Source organism: Poecilia formosa, unplaced genomic scaffold (assembly GCF_000485575.1).
Source record: "Poecilia formosa unplaced genomic scaffold, Poecilia_formosa-5.1.2 Scaffold156, whole genome shotgun sequence".
NCBI lineage: Eukaryota > Metazoa > Chordata > Actinopteri > Cyprinodontiformes > Poeciliidae > Poecilia > Poecilia formosa.
In genome coordinates this window covers 1315952-1335530 of record NW_006800095.1, presented here as the reverse complement: position 1 = coordinate 1335530, position 19579 = coordinate 1315952, and the positions used below count along the sequence as shown (strand labels likewise).

General features: G+C 37.8%; 1 protein-coding gene across 10 annotated transcripts in view; it reads right to left on the bottom strand.

The window, feature by feature from the left end:
• Positions 1 to 1355: 1355 nt before the first annotated feature.
• The window catches only part of LOC103146349 (netrin-G1-like), a 66181-nt gene continuing 47957 nt past the window's right edge, over positions 1356 to 19579 (bottom strand). For 5 of the 10 annotated variants that reach the window (XM_016677468.1, XM_007564220.2, XM_007564217.2 and 2 more), the window contains 4 exons: positions 18118 to 18290; positions 12607 to 12633; positions 10260 to 10304; positions 2554 to 2837 (listed from right to left, as the gene is read on the bottom strand). In XM_016677468.1, the coding sequence (XP_016532954.1) occupies positions 2599 to 2837; positions 10260 to 10304; positions 12607 to 12633; positions 18118 to 18290 (484 nt within the window). In that variant the 3' untranslated portion in view covers positions 2554 to 2598. Of the gene's footprint in view, positions 1615 to 1973; positions 2838 to 4658; positions 4983 to 10259; positions 10305 to 11732; positions 11800 to 12606; positions 12634 to 18117; positions 18291 to 19579 lie in introns of those variants that run through there. The other 5 variants (XR_001663639.1, XM_016677471.1, XM_016677473.1 and 2 more) reach the window with 5 other exon arrangements.

Sequence of the window (19579 nt, the reverse complement as noted above, 5' to 3'; positions counted from 1 at the left end):
ACAATTAGGCGTTCCATGACAACCTCAGGAGTAAAATTAATCCCTTGAATAAAATTGGTCTCAGTTCTCAATATGTCACCCCGTGGGACGCAACTTCATTTCTATTCATTGACCCGCCATGAATTAGAGCTCATTTCCGGAGAGCACGGCTTTGTGGCGGCTCCCGCAGCAGGATGCATGGCTTTCATCTGCAGGAGCTCGGGGAAAAAAACAAACAAAGTTCCCTTATTCTCGTTTGATTCGAGGATTAGATCTGATTACAGATTTGAGCTGGACAACCTCTGCAACGGCCACACAATCTTCTTTCCTCTTCTTGTTAAATTTACATAAAACTGATGGGATTTCAATCCAGGATTCCTTCATAAGCACAACAGGGATGTGTTACAGAGGAGCCTGCTTATTATCAGCATCTGGTGCTTCAGAGGAATAGTCAATGATCAAAATTGATAGCTTTTAAACATCTTTTAAAATGACATTCAGTATTTGTAATTTGCCTGCATTTATCAGTGGACAATAAACAATTTTCTTCTTCACATTTTGTATCAAATGTTATGTTTCTGCCTAATAAAATTACTACTTTTCAACAAGACAAAAAACATGTTTTTTTTTTTCTTTTGCGCTTTGGTGGAAGTGTATTTTGTGGGCGTGTATGTAAACATATTCTGACAGCAGCTCTCAGGCAACGAGAGCCATGTGTCCCACAAGCAAAAAAAATTAAAAAATAAAAAAAATAGTTTGAACACAACCAATTTCCTTAGTCACCCTTAGCCCACGTCTACTGAAGGACTGGTCAGCAGCAGTAGAAAACAAGTAATACATCTTTTTTTTTGTTTGTTTTGCATAATCATGAAAATATCTGTTTTATAGAAAATTAAATACACTTACAGTATTTTACAACTTTTTTCAGATACATGTGAGCTCAAGCAATACTACAAAGCTTCTGAAAATGAAAAGATACTAGACTGGAAATTGTAGGGAGGGATTGGTAGTAATACATGTGCAGCTTTAGGCAAAACAACAGACACCCTGCAGCAGCAAAGTAAAATCACTAGGGCCACTAAAGCACAGGAAGGACTGGGGGCCTGATGGTGCTGGGCGGGGAGGCGGCCATGGTAGAAATGGAAGTATGAAAATGGGAGGCAGTGAGGCAAGATGTCGTAAAGTGATAGTTTAGATTTTGTATTTTTATTTTTGGTGAGTCAGTGTGAAGACATTACCAGTAAAAGCTTCCATTCTTGCAGGAAACAGATTGTCATGTCACCATAATTTTTGTCAGAAAAGTGAGGAACTACTTAGAACAATGAAAGGCTAACAGCTAGTTAGCAGGGTCATCCATTTTAGCTTTTTAAAAAAATATAATTTAAAACATCTCCTGTTAATATTATTTGTAATTCTGGAATAAAACTGTGACTCAAACTGGTATCATGCGTGAATAATTGTATCAAACAAACAGAATGTCTGTTTGAAGGTTTTAATATCTTCAATACCTGATTTCAGATGTTTAGTATCATTAGCAGGACAGTGTCTGTGGTACTACCTAAAATAAAGTGGCTGCCTGCAATTTCAGATTGCCTGATCATCATCACCTCACCAGTCTGGTTAAAAGGGTTAACCCTTTTACACCTAAGTTTCAAATGTCTGCCTATATATTTCTTTCTTATTTTAATTGTAAGTAGTTCTTTAAATGTCCTGTGAGATATTTACCCATTTATCCATAACAACTGGAACTTTCAATATCCAGCAAGTTATTTTCGCAATTTACCGTCTATTAAACGAGTGCCCCCCGGATTCATTTCACTTTCTGCAGCTGCAGCTGTGAAATTACCATAATAACCCGATATAGGCTGAAAGTGCAACGTCTCACCTTTCAGAAACCGTTGGAATTTTTCAGATAGCGCCAAGTGTGGCGGAATTACGGTACTGCAAATTTGGCCGTGTAGTCGGCAACACATTCCAGTTTAGAATGGTTAAACTAGACAAGAGTTTGAGTAATAATTTTGATTTCCTGTCAGGCTGTCACTCGCCGCCTTGGTTTTCTGTCTGGTTAGCTTTTAGCCTTATCCATTACTTGCCATCCAACTTGTTTAACTGTGACATCAGAGTTCTGCAGATAAGGATACTATTACTTAACTACTTCAAAAATACCCAAACTATCTTTTTAAGAGATCTTGCTTCACTATATTTTCTCATTATACTTTAGATGATAACTAGGAATCTTGTGTCTTGTTTTTGTACAGTTTGTCACCAGAAACTGAGCAGAGAATCTTCAGTCTCTCTAAGATGGGATACTAGAGAAAGACATTATCACAAAGCAAGAGCACCTACAGTCTTTTCATGTGAGGTTACAAAACAGTGTCTTTTTTTTCACTGCGGTTTCCAGAAATCTTTTCGTCATTAAACCTGCTGCACTACTTTCTTCTTCGCCCACCAACTTGGTCTTGGCCATACAAAAAAAAGTTGCTTATACTGAGCACATTGTCCACACATTCTTTGTTTTTGTTTTGTTTGTTTTGTTTTTTTCGTGTTCATAAGGTTGAGAGTTCCGTCTCAGCATTTGTGGTCTTAGGGTTTTATTTGGAGGATTTTGGTTCAAGCCTCTCAGCAAAGAGAAACAACTGAAAGCAGGATCATTACAAGGGGAAAGAACAGCCGATGCTTTATGGGGTGATGATGGAGTGCTGCCCGTCCAGATAGCTGGTCATCACACTCTCCGGGACCCTGGCATCTAGCTCTCTCACACAGGACACCCGTGAAGCCCGGGGCACAGTGACACCGCTGGTGGTGGTGGCACGTGCCGCCGTTCTGACAGCGCAGCATCGCGTTGTCGCACACCCGAGCTGGAGAGACAAAGCAGAAAGGGCAGGAGAGGTAGACAGGAAGGCGTGATTAATAGATCACTCAGTGAAAGGGGCAGAACAGAACATCAACAAGCAGGTTCATAGGGCACAAGCTGCCTCTTCCTGTCCTGTCTGCGCAACTCGGAGTCCTTACTGAGTTGCAGGCAAGTCAGGAAGGGCCAAATCAAGGACAGCAAACAGTCTTGAAAAAGACAGAACAATCTTTTGTTTCCCTATGGGAAAATATTTGCACTAAACAGTTGTTGTTCGTAGAAGAATGTTAGCGGTAAACATCTTTCAAAGAAAGCATCACTGCATAGTGCAGCAAATACTTTCCTAGAAATTAACAGGTACTTTCCAAGAACTTTTCTGGAACTTTGCAGATACTTTGGTAGACCTTTTTGTGAAACCCACAGCGTAGTTTTCAAAAATCACCGCATGATGCCAGGAACTTACCAGGTACTTACCTGGAACTCACTGCACACCTTTCAGGAAGTAACCTGGAAATACTGTGCAATTTCCAAGGAAGCCTCCTATAAGTCTATAAGAAAGTTCCAGCAAAAGACTTAGTAGGTTCCTGTAAAGTTCACGAGTAGTACCTGATATATTTCAAAAATGTTCCAGGAAAGATCCAGGGCTGCACCTGGCTAACTTCAGAAGAGTTCAAATACGGTAGTTGATGAGCTCCAGTCTGTGCCTGGAACATTCGTGGAAAGTACCTGATGGTTGTTGTAAAGGACCCACAAGAAATCAACTGGTGAGTTTGGGGAAAATTTCTAGGCAAGCAGATATGAAGTTTCAAGAAAACTCTAGAAAGCCGTGAAAGGCTTTCTACAGTGGACTATATCTGTATGTGTAGCACTCCATAATATGGTGGTAAGGACCAGTGAATCAAAGGAAGTAGGGCAGGTTCATGTATCTACTATACTTTACAACGTCTAAAACAACAATATTGTGAATACTGAATTTAAGCATCAGTCACAGCACTTCCTGGTCTATACATTTTTTGTTAAATGCTCAGTTTCTCCTAGCAATCTTGAATGGATCATTCCAAATCAACAGCCTGTCTGTGGCTTTGTGTTGGCTTTGAATTGTTAAAAATCACTTCTACTTTTGAGTTATGTGAAATGACGTCTACAAAGTGAATTGATTTTTTCCTACTGTTGGCAGAACATTATAAAGACGGTTTTCTGTATGTATGGGATAACCACTAACAGAATACTACAGCCTTTCCAGCTGGTGTTATTTTCATATTTGTAGTCAAGGTTTCAACAGAAAATACCACATTGTTAAAAAAAAGGTTCCATTCCCAGTAATGGATTGCCTTAGTGCCCATCAAATCTTTATTTATTTGAATATAGAGCGAAGGGGATTACGTAAGATGATGCTCACGTTTTTCTTTTTTTAGATAAAACCTCACAACTCAATTATCTCAGGAAGCCTTTCCACTGGCAGAGGTGAAATCCGGGAAGAGGTAATGTTTGCACAAAGATTTCAGTGTAATTGGATATCTCCTCCTGCATAAATAGTAATCACATTTTTGGTTTTCAGTAGTGCAGCTCATGCATCAAAAAAAAAAAAAGAACAAACAATCATTTTTCATGCCAAAACTGATTAAAAAGGCATTGGGGTTGCATCTAACTCAAAATCATTTACTAAGACATTGCTTGTGTTGTTTGCATGAATGGAAATTCCACCTGTGGATCCAGGTTTCTATCTTCAGTATGACATTTTGTTGTGTGCGATGATGGATGATTTTTCTGTTTTTATGTGTATTGAAATTTTATTTATAAAGGAACTGCATAGGCAAATATTGCACTATTTCCAGTCTGTCTTACTTAAAATGCACAAAAGTGACAGATTCTTTTCAGCATAATCCATAAACAGTGGTGCAAAATAATGTGGTTGCCAAGACAGACTAAACCAGACACCGAGACAGACACTTTGGACAGATTTAAACTATTTAATACCAAACTGTAAATGCTAAATAAGATGATAAAACATGTTGTTTAAATAATATAATTCAGCCTATGGGTGAGTGATGCTCTGTGTGTCCTGTGGCTGTGCCTCAGGACAGTGGTGTCCCTCAAAGCTGCCTAAAAGTAGCTTGTGTCGTACAAGTCCATGTCAGCCATTTGGCTGGTTCTGTGTTAGAGGATGTAGGGAAATGGAAAAAAAAAAAAAAAAAAAAAGCATACTGATGCTAGAAAGTGTCACTCAGAACATGATGTAAATATCAATAATTAAAATGTAAAAAAAAAAATACATATAACTGCTAGATAAGGTCACAGATGAATGGAAGGATAGCAAGTTATTTCATCGTGAATCATCTTCCGTAGATCAGATGGACAATGAAATAAATAATAAAAAAAAGTCCTGTGTGAAATATAAAATTAATTTAAAACTTTGTAATGTATAGTGTTTGACACATTATGATGTTATTTAACTTACTTAAAAGGAAAACTACTATTTTTTAGGGTTTTTTCATGACTATAATATTTCAGAAATGGTCTGATTGTCTAAAAATCTAATTCTAATTGTCTTTTTGATGCATCCCAGAAGAACTTCCTAAAACCTTGAAATGACTATTTGATATGTTCAACTTTAGTGATAACTTCTAAATCTGCTGTATAATTTTTTTCTATAACTCATCCTCTTTATTACTGAACTGGAAACAAGTTGTCATGTGATTTTCAGATATGCCCTAATTTACAGCACAACAAAACTAGGCTTTTCAATAAAAAATAGACAAATATTGCATATTTACTTGAATTACAATCAGTATAGAATAGGTGAATTGTGTTTTTTTGACACAATGTTTCTGCTTGAATTTAAGTAAAATAGCTTTTTAGGACATTATTTACTCCTGAACTGGTGCCGGCAGCAGGGGAAGACAGGACCATGCAGCACACCCTCTGCAGACATATGTGTGCCGCACACCTCTGTCAGATCTGTGACATTTTAACAGTGTAACTGTTGTGACAGATCCGTCCTTGGGCCTCGGCGGTACATGAAGCAACAGGGAGAAAAATTCTCTACAGCAGCGCCACAACAGTGACACGAAGGACAAACATCTGACGCAATCGGAGGGCGTGTGTTTTAAATGTCATTGCATCTTGTGCACTCGGGTGTTTCTCCTTCCTGCAAAATGTTTTTGAGCCAATTAGAATACTATTGACTCATTAATAACCCAAATAAGTACATTTTGTGTGTTGGGAGGACAGGAAATGTTTTCAATTTGACAGATTTTCTAATCTTCTCATCTTTCTGAGGTCTTGATGTCCTCTGATACTCTGCAACTGAAGTCAGAGAGATACAGTGAACCACGGTATGATAAGAGGCTGGAAGTCACAAATCAATGCACTCAGTCATATCTCCTGCAACTCTTCTTTTTTCTTTTTTTTTGCAAAAGATCATGATCCGATGTGACCAAGGAGGTTATGTTGGCTACATGTGGCAAGCCGAGTTAAGTGTTTAATTTCAAAGCAACAAAACCAATATCATAAGAATCAAGTCTAATTCGTGAAGCTTGAAAAGGATAATTAAAGACAACCAAGACCCCACAGAGACAGCAGCACCTCCATTTAATTACATGTAAAAGGCAAAGTTAAATCATATCCACGCTGACGCATTTAATAAGTTTGAAAGGCGTTTATAACTACAGATTCACCAGTACAATTAATCATAACTGGATATATTTTTCAGACACAGGATCTGCTAATTATATGCTTGGAGCAAGAACAGTGTTGCTTCAATTACACCCGGTCAATATCTTTTGCCATGATGTCGGTGTAAGCTGAAACGTCGCCGTCAGTCTTGCCTCCTCTTATTATATTAACATAAAGGCTTCATCATTAGTCAGTGATTTAAGGCTCTGAAGTTCAATATGCACCGCCAGTGTTATGATACACCACTTGACTGCGGAGGAGATATAAAATATCATCTCTAAAGACAGAATAGCAAATGCTTTCCATTTTTACGGGAGCGCTGCATTGGCTAATGCGTTTTAATTTGAAAGTGTGCATAAGTAAAGTTGTCTACTTCGTTTATGAGCAATGAAAAAGCCCGACACAATACAATTTTGTTTTAAGAAAGGGATCAAAGGAATACATCTATTATGAAATGTTGTGTTTTTTTGGGGGGGGATAATTTCTACCTTGGATTTAAAGTGAGATATGCAAAAATGTTTCTAAATGGCCAGTTTGGTTTAACATCAGAGATCTCATGCTTGACTGGCATTGTCCAAGCAAAAATAATCACAAATCCATATATTGGAAGCACATTTAGTCTTGTGTATTGGATTTTATTCATGGTGTTTATTAGGAACGAAAATGACATAATAGACACTTTGAATATCAACTTGAGGCCTTGCTACTTTGCTATTTGTCAGAAAAAGCAAACAACACCAAATGACACACATTTCTTTGACTATTGATTGCTGTATTGTTTAGCAAGTCAACAAACAGGCACATCAGAGGAGAATAACTCACATAAATGGTCATGGTTATTACTATAAACTGACTGAACTGAGTGTATTTTTGGTAAAGTGCCTCAATTCAACATTTGTTGCAAACCTTTGTTATACAAATAAAACCGAATGCTGCGATTTCTTAGTCCTTTCAATATTTTTTAGATCATTCTTTGTGTCTTTTTATTTTGTTATGTGATGAACATGCATCATTTTAGCACATAATGGTGAAATGAAAATAATAAATGGTTTCCACAATTTTTCTCTGTGAAAGAAAATGTGGGGTTAGTTCTTTTTAGTTTGATGCCTCTAAAATAAATTCAGTGCAACCAAATGCACCAGAAGCAGCCTAATATATAAAAAATAATCCATCTGTGTGTGACTTAATCTGGGTATACAAACAACTGGAAAACATAATACATGGTGGAGGCAGCATCATGCTTTGGGGATGCCTTTCCTTAGCAAGGATAGGAAAGTTGTTCAGATTTGATGGGAAAATGAAATGAGCTAAATCCAAGGCAATCCTGGAAGAAAAGCTTTAAAAGCTGCACAAAAATTATGGACTAGTCAAAGTCTTAATCTAAACTGAATTTAGAATTTGTGGAAACATTTACAAACTGTTGTTTAATGTGCAATAACACTGCTGGTTATTAAGCAAACCGAACAAAACCATCATTCTCCAGATAAACCAAGCTGATAAAGACAAGCCCCAACAGATTAGCAGTTGTAATGGTAACGCAAAGTGATTCTACTAAGTACTAAAGTCACAGTGTTGGTATTAAATAACTCCACATTTTACATATTTTATGTCTTCTATTACTTTGTGTTGTTCTGTCAGATAAAATGTGAAAAATTATTTAAATTTGTTTAAAAAGTGTCTTTTTTATAGCATGTCACAAAGGCAGGTGAGAAGAAAGAAACATAGAATTTGCCCAGTCGGGTCTCAGCAGATTTTTATTTCTGAACTAGAAGACTCGGGGTCACACAGCCTACAATATTCATCAAACCAACTGAAGCCAACTGAACGCTTCGTTCTCACGAGGGCGACAGTTTGAAGCAAAACAAACTGACCTGCAGATATTAGAAGGCATCTGCAAGAATAGAAAAGACTCTACACATTCAGACAGACTGTATTTCTATCCCCGACTACATCAAATCAAAGAGACGCTATTCAAAATAGGTACAGTTTATGACTATGTTTGTTTTGTAATTAATTTTACAATTTCATTTCATTCGAGGTTGTTTGTGACTTTTGTAGGAAGTTCTAATATTAGTTTTATTCTAAAAATTGCTTTTCAAGTTGCAGGATACTGGCTCTCGGGAACGGAAGTTGGGCAGCCGTGGTGTGGTGCATCTCCAGCTTCAAAAAGGTAATACACTTTGAAGCTCACCAAAGCTGACCCTGGATTTCTTCAAACTATTAGCCTAGTTTGTGTCACAATCTCTTCAACTTTAAATTTAGTTTGATATTTTTAGTCTGCTCGTACTACCTGTGTTTTTCATCCCTGCTTACACTTTTCTCTGTACCAGAGCCTCATGCTCAGTCACAGCTGTTCCCTGATGTGTTTATTCTGCTGTATAGGATTCAGTAATCAGAGTAATCAGGTCCCTCCCATCGTCGTCTCAGCTTTTAAAACGACAGTTTTACATTACAGTCCAGTACAAACAGCTCTCATGCATCCCAAGTGGCTGGAAACCAGTGGAGGTGTGTTGTTTAAATAAAAACTGACTGTATATTATGATGGACATAATTGATTATTCTTTTAATTAGAGCACCTTTGACACAGTTTAACAAAGCAAATAAGCAGATTCATGTTCAGTTGATGTGTTGTAAATACAAGAAACAAGCAAATGTTAATCAGAATGAAGAGATTTTGGTTGATAAGACTGCATGTTTTGATCTTCACACTTATTTACATAGATCTATGTGGGCTTGCTGGGCTTTTGTTTGATCGGTTCATTTCGAAACCACACGCACGGAAATCCACATACTCTTCGGAGCTGTTTATAATTCATGAACATGTGCTAATTTGCTTGGTTTAATGAATCTGGCTCATATTTAATTTAAAGAACTCTTCTGTAGCACAAATAAAACGATTAGCTGTTCTGCTTTCATTTGAAATTCAAATATACTAGCTTTGACCACAGAAATGTTGTTCACTCTGAAATGTTTGGTGCATTAAGTGATAACCTCATCAGTTTGCTTTGAAAAAGTATGCACAGGAAACTTTTAGATGAATAATATGCCCTGACACCTTATGTTGAAACAATAGATTTAGAAAAATAAATAAATAAAGGGGAAATTTGTAGTTCTGTCAACACAACATTGTATTATCTACAAAAGCAAGATGAAAAAAAAAGAACCCCTCCCTTTATTTTGGAAATCCTTAAAGTCTTAGTTTAATTTTTCTCCCTCCTCCTAGTTGTGAGAGCAGTGGTGCAGATGCGACTTAACACTCACTACACAGGATATCTGGGCCTGCGGATTAGCTGGAGATAGCTGGAGATCAATCTACATAAACCTCCCTGAAGCCTCTTTTCTCCTTCCTTCTCCTTCTCTGCGATTCCTTTTTTTTTTTTTTATACTTCCTTTTTCTACCTTAAGAAGAAGGCAGAAAGGGTGCATCCCCAGAGAGCATTCTGGGTAATTAAAAAGAGGGCATGATCAAAGAGGTTAGAAGGCTGTGGACTCGGTGATCCTGAGGCACGCGGCCCGTTCCCTGCAGTGTTCTCACAACAAAAAAAGGTCTGCCTTGTAAGGACCAGCGTGTGTCTGTGGCGGCAGGATGAAAGGCAGCTTTGGTCAAAACAGCCTACTGATTTCTGTAATTTCCATTCCCACACAAAGGCTTTTCTCCGTTTTTTTTTCTTTTTTAAACAGCCGATCAATAAGCAGTCAATTCTGTCTGTGAGTTGGTAATGTCATGCTGAAGTTACAAAACCTATAATCCTACCTTGGTTACGATTTGCAACACCGAGAGATGAAGCATTTGCTCGATCTGCGTGGAAATGGAGAGGGTATTTATTACATCAATTGTCATATAGTTCAACTTTCTATGCTTTTGAAAGCGGGGAGGGGGACAGCATGCATAGTCCAGTTTTATTTATTTATTTTTTTTTTTTACAGTATTCTACATCTCATCTGTTTTATATCAGCTATTTGAAAGCTACAGCAGGACATTGGGGGTAATAAATGAGTTAATGCACAGACAGAGTAGCGTGCATGCAGCCAAAGTGAATTTTCCACAACAGAAAGGCAGGGAGGTCTATGCAGGGAAGTGGCTGTTGTTATTCAGCATGTGGAGTCACCTTCAGGCATCAACATGCATAGGGATGCGCGGCTGGAGCCACGTCTTCATAAAGAATGGCTTTTTCTTTGCTTTTGCTTTGGGCACATATTTGCGTGTGTGTGTGTGTGCACGTCTGAGTGTGTTTGAGCAAATATTCAGGAGTGTAAAAGCAGATATCTTTCTTTGTTGTGCTAATGCAGGGGCAATTGCAACATTAAAAAGAAAAGCTAATTAGTGAACAATGTACATTTTAACACAACTCAAACACACTTTTTGACTGTTTTTATAAAAAAAAAACAAAAAACTAAAGTAGATGTAACATCCATGTAGCAGCGCTCTCTGAAAGTATGCACACCGTTTTCATCCCCCATTTGGTAAAAATGATTACTATATTTAGATTTCAAATAACAGAGCAACACAAAGTAATCCATTTAAAGTTTGTGACATGCATTTGTATTCATCCCCACAGACTGCAGAACAAACTTTCCCTGCAATAAAAGCTGCATGTTTTATGGGTTTGTTCTTTACAAAATGAAGGCAATATTTGCAAAAGAGCTGTAACTCTGGAAGATTTGCTACTGAGCCTCAGTAGGCAGCAGTTGTCAGGTTGCCATAGATTCTTAATTAGATGTAGGGTTGCACTTTGGTTGGGTCATTCTAAGGCATGAACAATTCTATTGTATCTCTGGCTTTATGTTCAATCATTCTTCTACTGGAAGGTAAGCTTTCTCTTTAGTCTCAAGGATTTTTTTTTAACATTCTCTAGATGTTTTTGTCCAGAACTGCCCTGTTCTAAGCTGCTCCCTTCAGCTCTGACCAGCTTTCTTGTCCGTGCACAAGAAAAGCATCCCGATGGAAAGATGATACCAACGTCATGTTTCTCAGTGGGGGTGGCGCATTCAGGGGGTTGGTATCACAGCTCACGTAGCATTTTCCATGGAGTCAAAAAGGTTCAATTTGATCTCTACTGACATCAGAACCATCTCAAACATGGCTGCTGTGTTCTCTGCATGGCTTCAGTCATTCAGAAGTGACAAAAACTTTTTGTCACTTCTTCCAACAACCGCTTTCTTGTTGGCACTCTTGCATAAATTTGCATAGTGCAAAATTAATTGTTCTGTTGAAAGACTATCCCACCTGAGCTGTTGGTCTCTGCAGCTCCTCCAGAGTTGCCATGAATTTCTTGACTGCTTGCCAGTTCTATCTGGTTGAATACAAATGCACATACCAATCAAACTTATTAGATTTGATTTATTTCTGGTTTATCTTTTTCAAACAAGAAATAACTTACCCTCTGCTTCACTGTTATTGTAAATACCATTTTACTAATTGAATATATAAAGTCTGATCAGAAGTTTGTGGTTGTAAGTTGACAAAATCTCAAATGGTTCAAATGGTATTAATACTTTTTGAGGCACTAAAAAAGTCATGGTAAAGGCTTTGACCTAAAATCTTTTTTTCATTTATTTTTGTACAACAACAAAGCTATGAATTAAAAAATAAATCTTTATATGTCATCTGTTAATCCACTGTTTTCAGGCTCCATCATTTTGCTTGCTATTCTCCATAAAATTGTTCTGCTTTTATTTTCAAGAGGCTCAAAATGCAAAATTTTAAGAATAAGAAAGCCTGTTTACAGGAATTATCTTTTTTTTATTACATGGAAATATATAAGACCTAAAACAAATCTCTCCTTTTTAAAACTTTTTGTTTTTTTTAATCATTCCGGGCATAAGTGCATATTATTCTCTTCATGAGAAGCACAAAAAAAAGTATTTTCTTCCCTCCATGCATTGGTCCACTTTCATTGATTAGCTGGGATATAAAATGTGCTGTTCTACAAGAATGTCTGGTGTAAATGGATTTTTCTGACCGTGTAAAACATGCTGATCACTGCTACACATGTGCCACAGTTTCTCACACCAACATCATCAGTTCAACAAGAGTTAGTCATGACTGGGGGAGGAAACCCATTAGTCAGCATGCCAATTAAAAAGCTCGAATAACTTACGCACTGGTCCATGATTGCTGGGAATGCCTGCGGAAAGAAAAGAGGGTGAGGGGGGAAATAAGTGTTTCATTCAAGTGTCAGCTTGTTTCACTTCATGTTTGATACATTAGTCATAAAATTGCAAGAGAAAGCATTTGGATGGTGTTTTTTTTTTTTTTTTTTGCCCTGCAAAGCCCAATGACACAACACTTATCCATTTGGCTTCTGCTGTGTCTGCTGATTAGCAGCAGTTCGAGAACCTGCTCCAAACTCCACCTTCTGCTGATGATAATTACGGGTCGGCCAGAGACAAAATGTCAAAGAATTCAAAGGCTCAATATAAAATAGAAATCTTTTCACCAGCATTTTTTTTTTTTTATTCATGTTTGGAAAAGTTCCTGGAGCATCCCTGCAGCATCTGTTTGCTCCATATGTTGTATCAGTATCTGGCTGTGGCTTTACCATCTCTGCATTGCATAATAATCATCAGTGAGTGATTCCCGGCCTACAATTAATTCAATTTCTGATCTTTTCACTTTGTCTTTTGCCATTTTTTATTTTTTTAATTTTTTTTTGGGGGGGAGGGGGAGCGGTTATTTTATGTTGTTTGTTTCCCATTCATCAATTCATTACCCCTCTGCGACTGGTGCAACAACTGCTGGCAGGAGCGAACCAACGCTGCAACCATAAATGGCCAGAATTTAAAGTCCAATTTGCAAGCCACTGAGCGAGGCCCAACAACAAAATAGTTCTTCTGTGTTTAGAGATAGAGGGCAAACAATGTTGACCTTTGGAGGTGTTTTTATGGTTTGATTAAACTCCTGCCTCAAACCCCTCTTAACCTCTGAACTTGTTTGGCAAAACAAGATGAGTTGACGCTGCTGGCAAAGTGGACTGTCAACAAAATTCTTGGAGTGATTCTTCTTTTACAAAGGCAACAAATTTATTTTCTTTCTTTCAGGGTTTATGCAAGTTTCAATGCAAAAAAAAAAACAAACAAAAAAACTTTTTGTGATTAAGTTTAAGACCAATAAGCTGTAAGACAAATTAACCTAAACGTTTACTCAATAACTTATTTTAATAACTTCAGCAAAGTAAGTGCTACTTTAATTACAAAAAAGCCTTATTGCAATATACAGCATGCTTTATAAGTTATTGATGTGTTTTAATCTATTATTTTACAACAAATGTACTTAAATCTCGTGAAATTATCCATACTCCGTGATATTTTCTATAATTTTTTTCCCCATGTAACAACCACAAATGTTGTGAAGAAGAAAAGTCTGAAAATACGGACATGCATTTTACTCTCATAATCCTCATTAAAAGCTCATTCAACCGCACGCCTTTGGAGAATCTGTCAACAGCAAAACTATTAGTGGTGTACTCAATTCTGAAACTTGCAGGGCACAAAAAATTCTGACGTACAAAACGATCTACATGTGATTGTTTACACCTCGTAAACCATCAGAATCATGAAACTGGACCTGTTTGGAGTTAACCTGCCGATCCGAACCTCTTTTCTACTGCAGTAAGAATGAAAGTGCCTCTGAAAGGTAAAAGGATGTGAGAGCTTTTGCAAGTCACTGTACACTCGTCAATATGGTGACAAGGAGTAGATGGTTGAAAAAAATAACAGTATTTGATTTTAACTGCCTAAACACACAATTTCAAGCTTCCTTTTAGAAGCAGAAGCAGTTTATGGTGATTGTGTTTTTTTTTTTTTTTTTTTTTTTTTTACTGATTTCTGCAGCTTTTTTTTTTTTGGCAGATACTGATTTCTGCAGCTTTTTTTTTTGTAGTTCTGGCTTGGTGGTTGCAATTTTGACCTATTCCTTTTTATTACAAGGAATACTGGATGAAAAGCGTGCAGCAGCTTTTTGAAAGGAGTAATAGGTTTGAATCCATCAGATACTGAAGTAACTACAAGATTATCCCCACTGACAGATCAAGCATAAATGTCCCTGACCTTCATCTGATTTTTTTATTAAACTAACACAAAAATAGGCATAAACATAAATGCAGTCGATTGATATGTTGACGGATTACAAACGTTGGTGAATTTTAGTTTTGATGGATTTAACAAACAGATTTCTCAGTATTTGAGCAGCTGATCACTGATCAGAACTGATCATGGAAAAATGTGTCCGATTCTGATCTCTAACCGATTGATTCAAGCATCTGGAATTATAGGATTTTTTCCCTCCAGTCGGTGTATAAAAACACTGGAATGTGTTCAACATGTTCATTTTTAAGCAAGCAAATAAAATTGATAGAATAAAAACTATAGTTTCAGACCTAATGTGGTACATTTTGAAACATTTCAGTGTTATCTTAAGGGATTGAAGCAAAAATAATAAAAAGTTTAAACTTTGTTTCTTTTTACAACCCTACTGATCCCATAAACCTTGAATTTCAGTCTTTCTTAGTCATGTCCTGATGCTGAAGGCTATGATTTTTTTTTTTTTTTTTGGCTGTAACTCATTTTATACCAGGCTTCCATGTACAGGGAAATAAATATGTAATAGACCCTACCCAGAGATTAATGACTGCCATGATAAAAGAAGAAGAGTTGCTGACAGATGAAACCTATTAAACCATAATTACGTGTTGCATGTTCAACGTATTTGTCCTGATACGAGCAGCTGTGTGTTTCATTTTGTTCATACCAAGCACTCTATTTAATAGATGAAGGCATGTTAAGTGTCTGAATCTGTTCTCAAGAGAAATAAGAATAATTCAAGACAAAATGTCCTCATTCAACACCTGGGGGACCAATATTGTTGCGTCACCTCCATGTATAATATTATTGCATTTTATGCCACAGCCAAACAAGCGCTAATATTGCTTTTGATATGGCTAGACCTCGGTTTCATCAGTTCAGGGCAGATGCGTCCTGGTGGTGGATTTTTTCTTCTTTCTTTTTTTTTTTTTTTTTTAATAATGGCCTGTCAATCTGACAGCAAGCTCCACATTGCAGGGAGGCAAATAAGACAGAGGAGGTACAGGGGTAAATCCAGCAATATCTCCTTAGAGTTCAGCGTTTCTCGTAAACAGACTCCCGCACACAGTCTAGATGTGAGCACACTCAAAGGTCTGCGCACAAACATGCAAATGATTCATGGAGCATATATCCATACAAATCACTAGATAATTATCCGATTAATCAACATCAAATTAAAAACAACAAGAGCAGCGTTGCAGTAGGGGATCAATAGTAATATCATTTCCCCTTCAAACCTAATCAGAATTCAAGTCAGACGGTCAAAATGAGCAACTGAAAAACCTGCTATAAATCCTGGAGGACTGCTGCTGTGAGATTTGCAGACTGCAAGGCTGAGAAAAAAAAAGGGCCAAATCTGGGACTAGAGGGCTGGATCTTCCACCATCTGGCCACGCCTGGCCATCTACTGCCGCAACCCTACATAGCTGTGTTAGATTTATTGAGGCAATGAGCTTCCCTGCCCCCTGGCATGGGATTTGATAAATGTGACTCAACTCCTGTCCAAGATTATAATGGGGATAATGCAAAAGAGCACCTTCTGCCTAGTAGATACCTTGCAAACTCTTGTACGTTTAAGCTTGGGTTGCAAAACCTTTCTATTCAATTGATTAAAGAAAACTGTTGACCAGTGACGCAAAGTCCAAAAAGGCAACACACATACGTTGGACAAGTTTCATAAGAGGATGGTAATCCGTCATATTTAATGTTACCAGGAAACCAGCAGTAGTTACCTACTTGGTATTGCGCTCACTTTTCTCAATTAACTAGAAAAACTCAAGGTAACCACACAATAATTCTGGTTAAATCTTTCATTCTTTATACAGGGAAGAGCAGATATTATTTAAATTGCTTAGTTACTGCTATAAACTCGGTTTTGAAATACAGTGAATTTCTTTTTTTTTTATTAAAGTCCTGGCTATTTCAGAGGCTTAACGTAACACCGATTGATAACTCTAAAAAATAATAAAAATTAACACCTACTTACTGTATGTGTGAGTAAATAACAATAAAGCTGTTTGGCTACAATGACCAGAGGGAAGTTTAGAATAGTCGATGCATGTGATTGGGTGTGATTGACGGGACAAAACCCTCCTGGCTCTGATTGGTTGTTTCTGACCCGAAGTGATCGATTTCTGCAAACGTCAGTAGGATCACTGCGAGGAATCTGAAGCACTTCACTTTTTTTTTTTTTTTTTTTTTTACAAATTATTTGTTTGATATTCTGCTGTCAGGACATAGTGAAATTTTAACAAATATGTAAAAAAATAAATTTTTCTAAAAATGACCTACTGTAGCTTTAAAGCCTCACTTCAAGTCTTCCAAAACATTTTTCTGTCTTTATGGTCATAGAGTTAAAATTTTTATCACCATTGATCTTAAAATCTCCCTTCAAAAAGATTTTTTTTTATCTTGTTCACAGGTTTTCATTCAAATTTTATGTAACACTGTCCTTTGAGAACTGACACTGGACATTGACGCCTTAGGTGTAAATAAATTATTAATTTTTTTTGCTCGTTAACTCAATTAGATTCTGTGGTCTTCCACTTGAACATGATGTGATAGCAAAGGATTAAAGTCTGACACAAATTTTGACAAAACCTTTCTTGCTTTAGTTCATGTAGGATTACTAAAATGAATTGTACTCACTAAATAACAGAACAATGACACAAATACCTACATTTTTAAAAATAAAACCAGAGAACATATGAGCCAAAACGAAGCAGTTTATTTATCGCTGAGTGGTTTTTCAGCAAATGTCAGATGGGACTCGTTTCACTTTGGATAAAATCACTTAGCACAGGGGTGGCCAAGTCCAGTCCTCGAGACCATCCTGCAAGTTTCAGATGCATCCCTGCTTCAACACACCTGAATCAAATGAATGGCTTGTTATCAGGCCTCTGTAGAGCTGATCCCGGTGTGTTGGAGTAAGGATACTTCTAAAACTTGCAGGATGGTGGCTCTCGAGGACTGGACTTGGCCACCCCTGACTTAGCAGCTCTTTTTAGGAATTGTGTCAAAGTATAGTCTAGATTTCCGGGGGTCCTTAATTATCTTATCTCATCTGATTTCTTTTCATTTTTTCTGTATGTCACATAATGAAGCATACATCCACAGATGTGCTTTCTCTACTACTGTACTGTAACAGAAGCTTGACCCTGGTCATCTGGGCTAAACTGTTTAAATAGTAACCTTGGAGGATACAAACGTCTGAATTTAAACAAATCAAAGAAAGATTATCAAGTGAGTGAGATTTAATAAACTGTGAAAAAAATGCCCTTCTATGTAGAGCATAAAACTGTCTGGTTTTAATGGTAAATAGTCTACAGAGTTTGTCTTGTAAGATGTGACTTGGAGTCCCTTATGCATTGTGGCTTTGCAGAAAACTTTGACACTTTAGTGGTTAGATATTTCATTGTCATATATTAGTATCGGTAATAAAAAAGAGACTGTGAATGATGTGTATTCAGCCAGTAAATTAGTTGCATAAGCAGTTTTTGGCCTACAGAAGACAGATATTTTCTACTTACATATATTTGCAGTTCCTTTGGGTATGGGGAGGTAGGAGCCCACGCTCCAGGCCCTGCCATGGTAGTGCCTCTTGCAGCGGCTGCAGTCAGGCCCTGTTGTGTTGTGTTCACACTCACAGCCCAGCTTCCCCTTGTCAAACACGCAGCTGTTGGCATGCAGGTTGCACTTGCACCTGAGACAAAAGAAAAAGCAACAAAAGACAAAGACTTGAATAGGCACTGAGCTGAATCCACCGAATCAATACGTTCTGTGGGGAATATACAGAGTCGGCCCTCACGGCAATTTTTATTTGTGCCTTTCAAATTTCTTTGACACGGGTAAATTGAAATCCTGGTGGGCTATCTGACTTGGATCATGCCTCCTCAAAGCTTCATTATACTCTCCTTAAAAACAGAAAACAAGACTTCATTTGTGGGCGCCCCAGCGGAGAGAACAGCATTGCAAATAAGGTCACTTTTGCCTCTGTGAAAGCTAAATAAAAGACGCTCTGTTAGATTCACTAATTGAGCTTAAAACACGGCCTGTTAGAAAGATGATAGAAGAGGGGGGGAAAAAGCTGTGTATCCTGGGAATTCTCTTTGTTCTTTATCTTTAAAGTTGCATTGTTCGTTGAAGACAGCCTTCAGCCTGGAAACTCAGATGGCGAGGCTGGTTTATTAGACTGAACCGCAGCAGAGTTGACAGATGCTCCTGCCAGGAGAAGAGAGAAGGCCTGACAGTTTTCTACAACTTCTTGGCCGAGTGAGAGAGCCATGCTCCCAGGCTTAGGTGAAAAACAAGATAGCTGCGGTTTCATTTAGAGTGACTTCAACCGTCGGAATAAGCAGAGAGCAAATTACACGTACTCAAAATATAACCGTTCTCTGCTGTGACTTGTGTTCACTCCCACGGAAAAGCTTCATCAGAGGCAGAGGAGGGCTGCGCTTGTTGCAATAGGAAAGATTACAGTTCATATTCCAGATATGTATTCCAAATATAGCTCTCTGTGTTTACAGTTACTCCCAGTCGGGTAAAAGGTTACACCTTGTGACCTCAGCTTCTTGTGAGGTGGGAGGAAAGTGAATCAGTTGGGAGGAGAGCATGAAGTGGATCTGACACTGTAGACCTCCCAGGAGGCTCGGGCGGCTCACGGTTTCACATCAAGCCCATGTTTGTTTTTACAAAGTGCTTCCGAGGGAAGACTCTTCCCGTTTAAGACCGATCAGGCTTTTTTTTTTTCCTCTTTTGCCAGCAGTGAACATGAGACAGAATAATGACAGCAGGAGCCCGAAATAAAGCTTTCTAATTGACTTCCTGGCCTTACTGTTAGATCCATCTTTATTAATGGAGGACAGGGAATGGAGCTGTACGCATGATTCATGGTTTGGTCTAGATAACAGCAAAACGAAGGAAATCCAGAAGGCTCCGTCTCTCTTCAGTTGTTCTGAGCAGAAAATTAGCCTCGCAAAAACAGACTCCTCA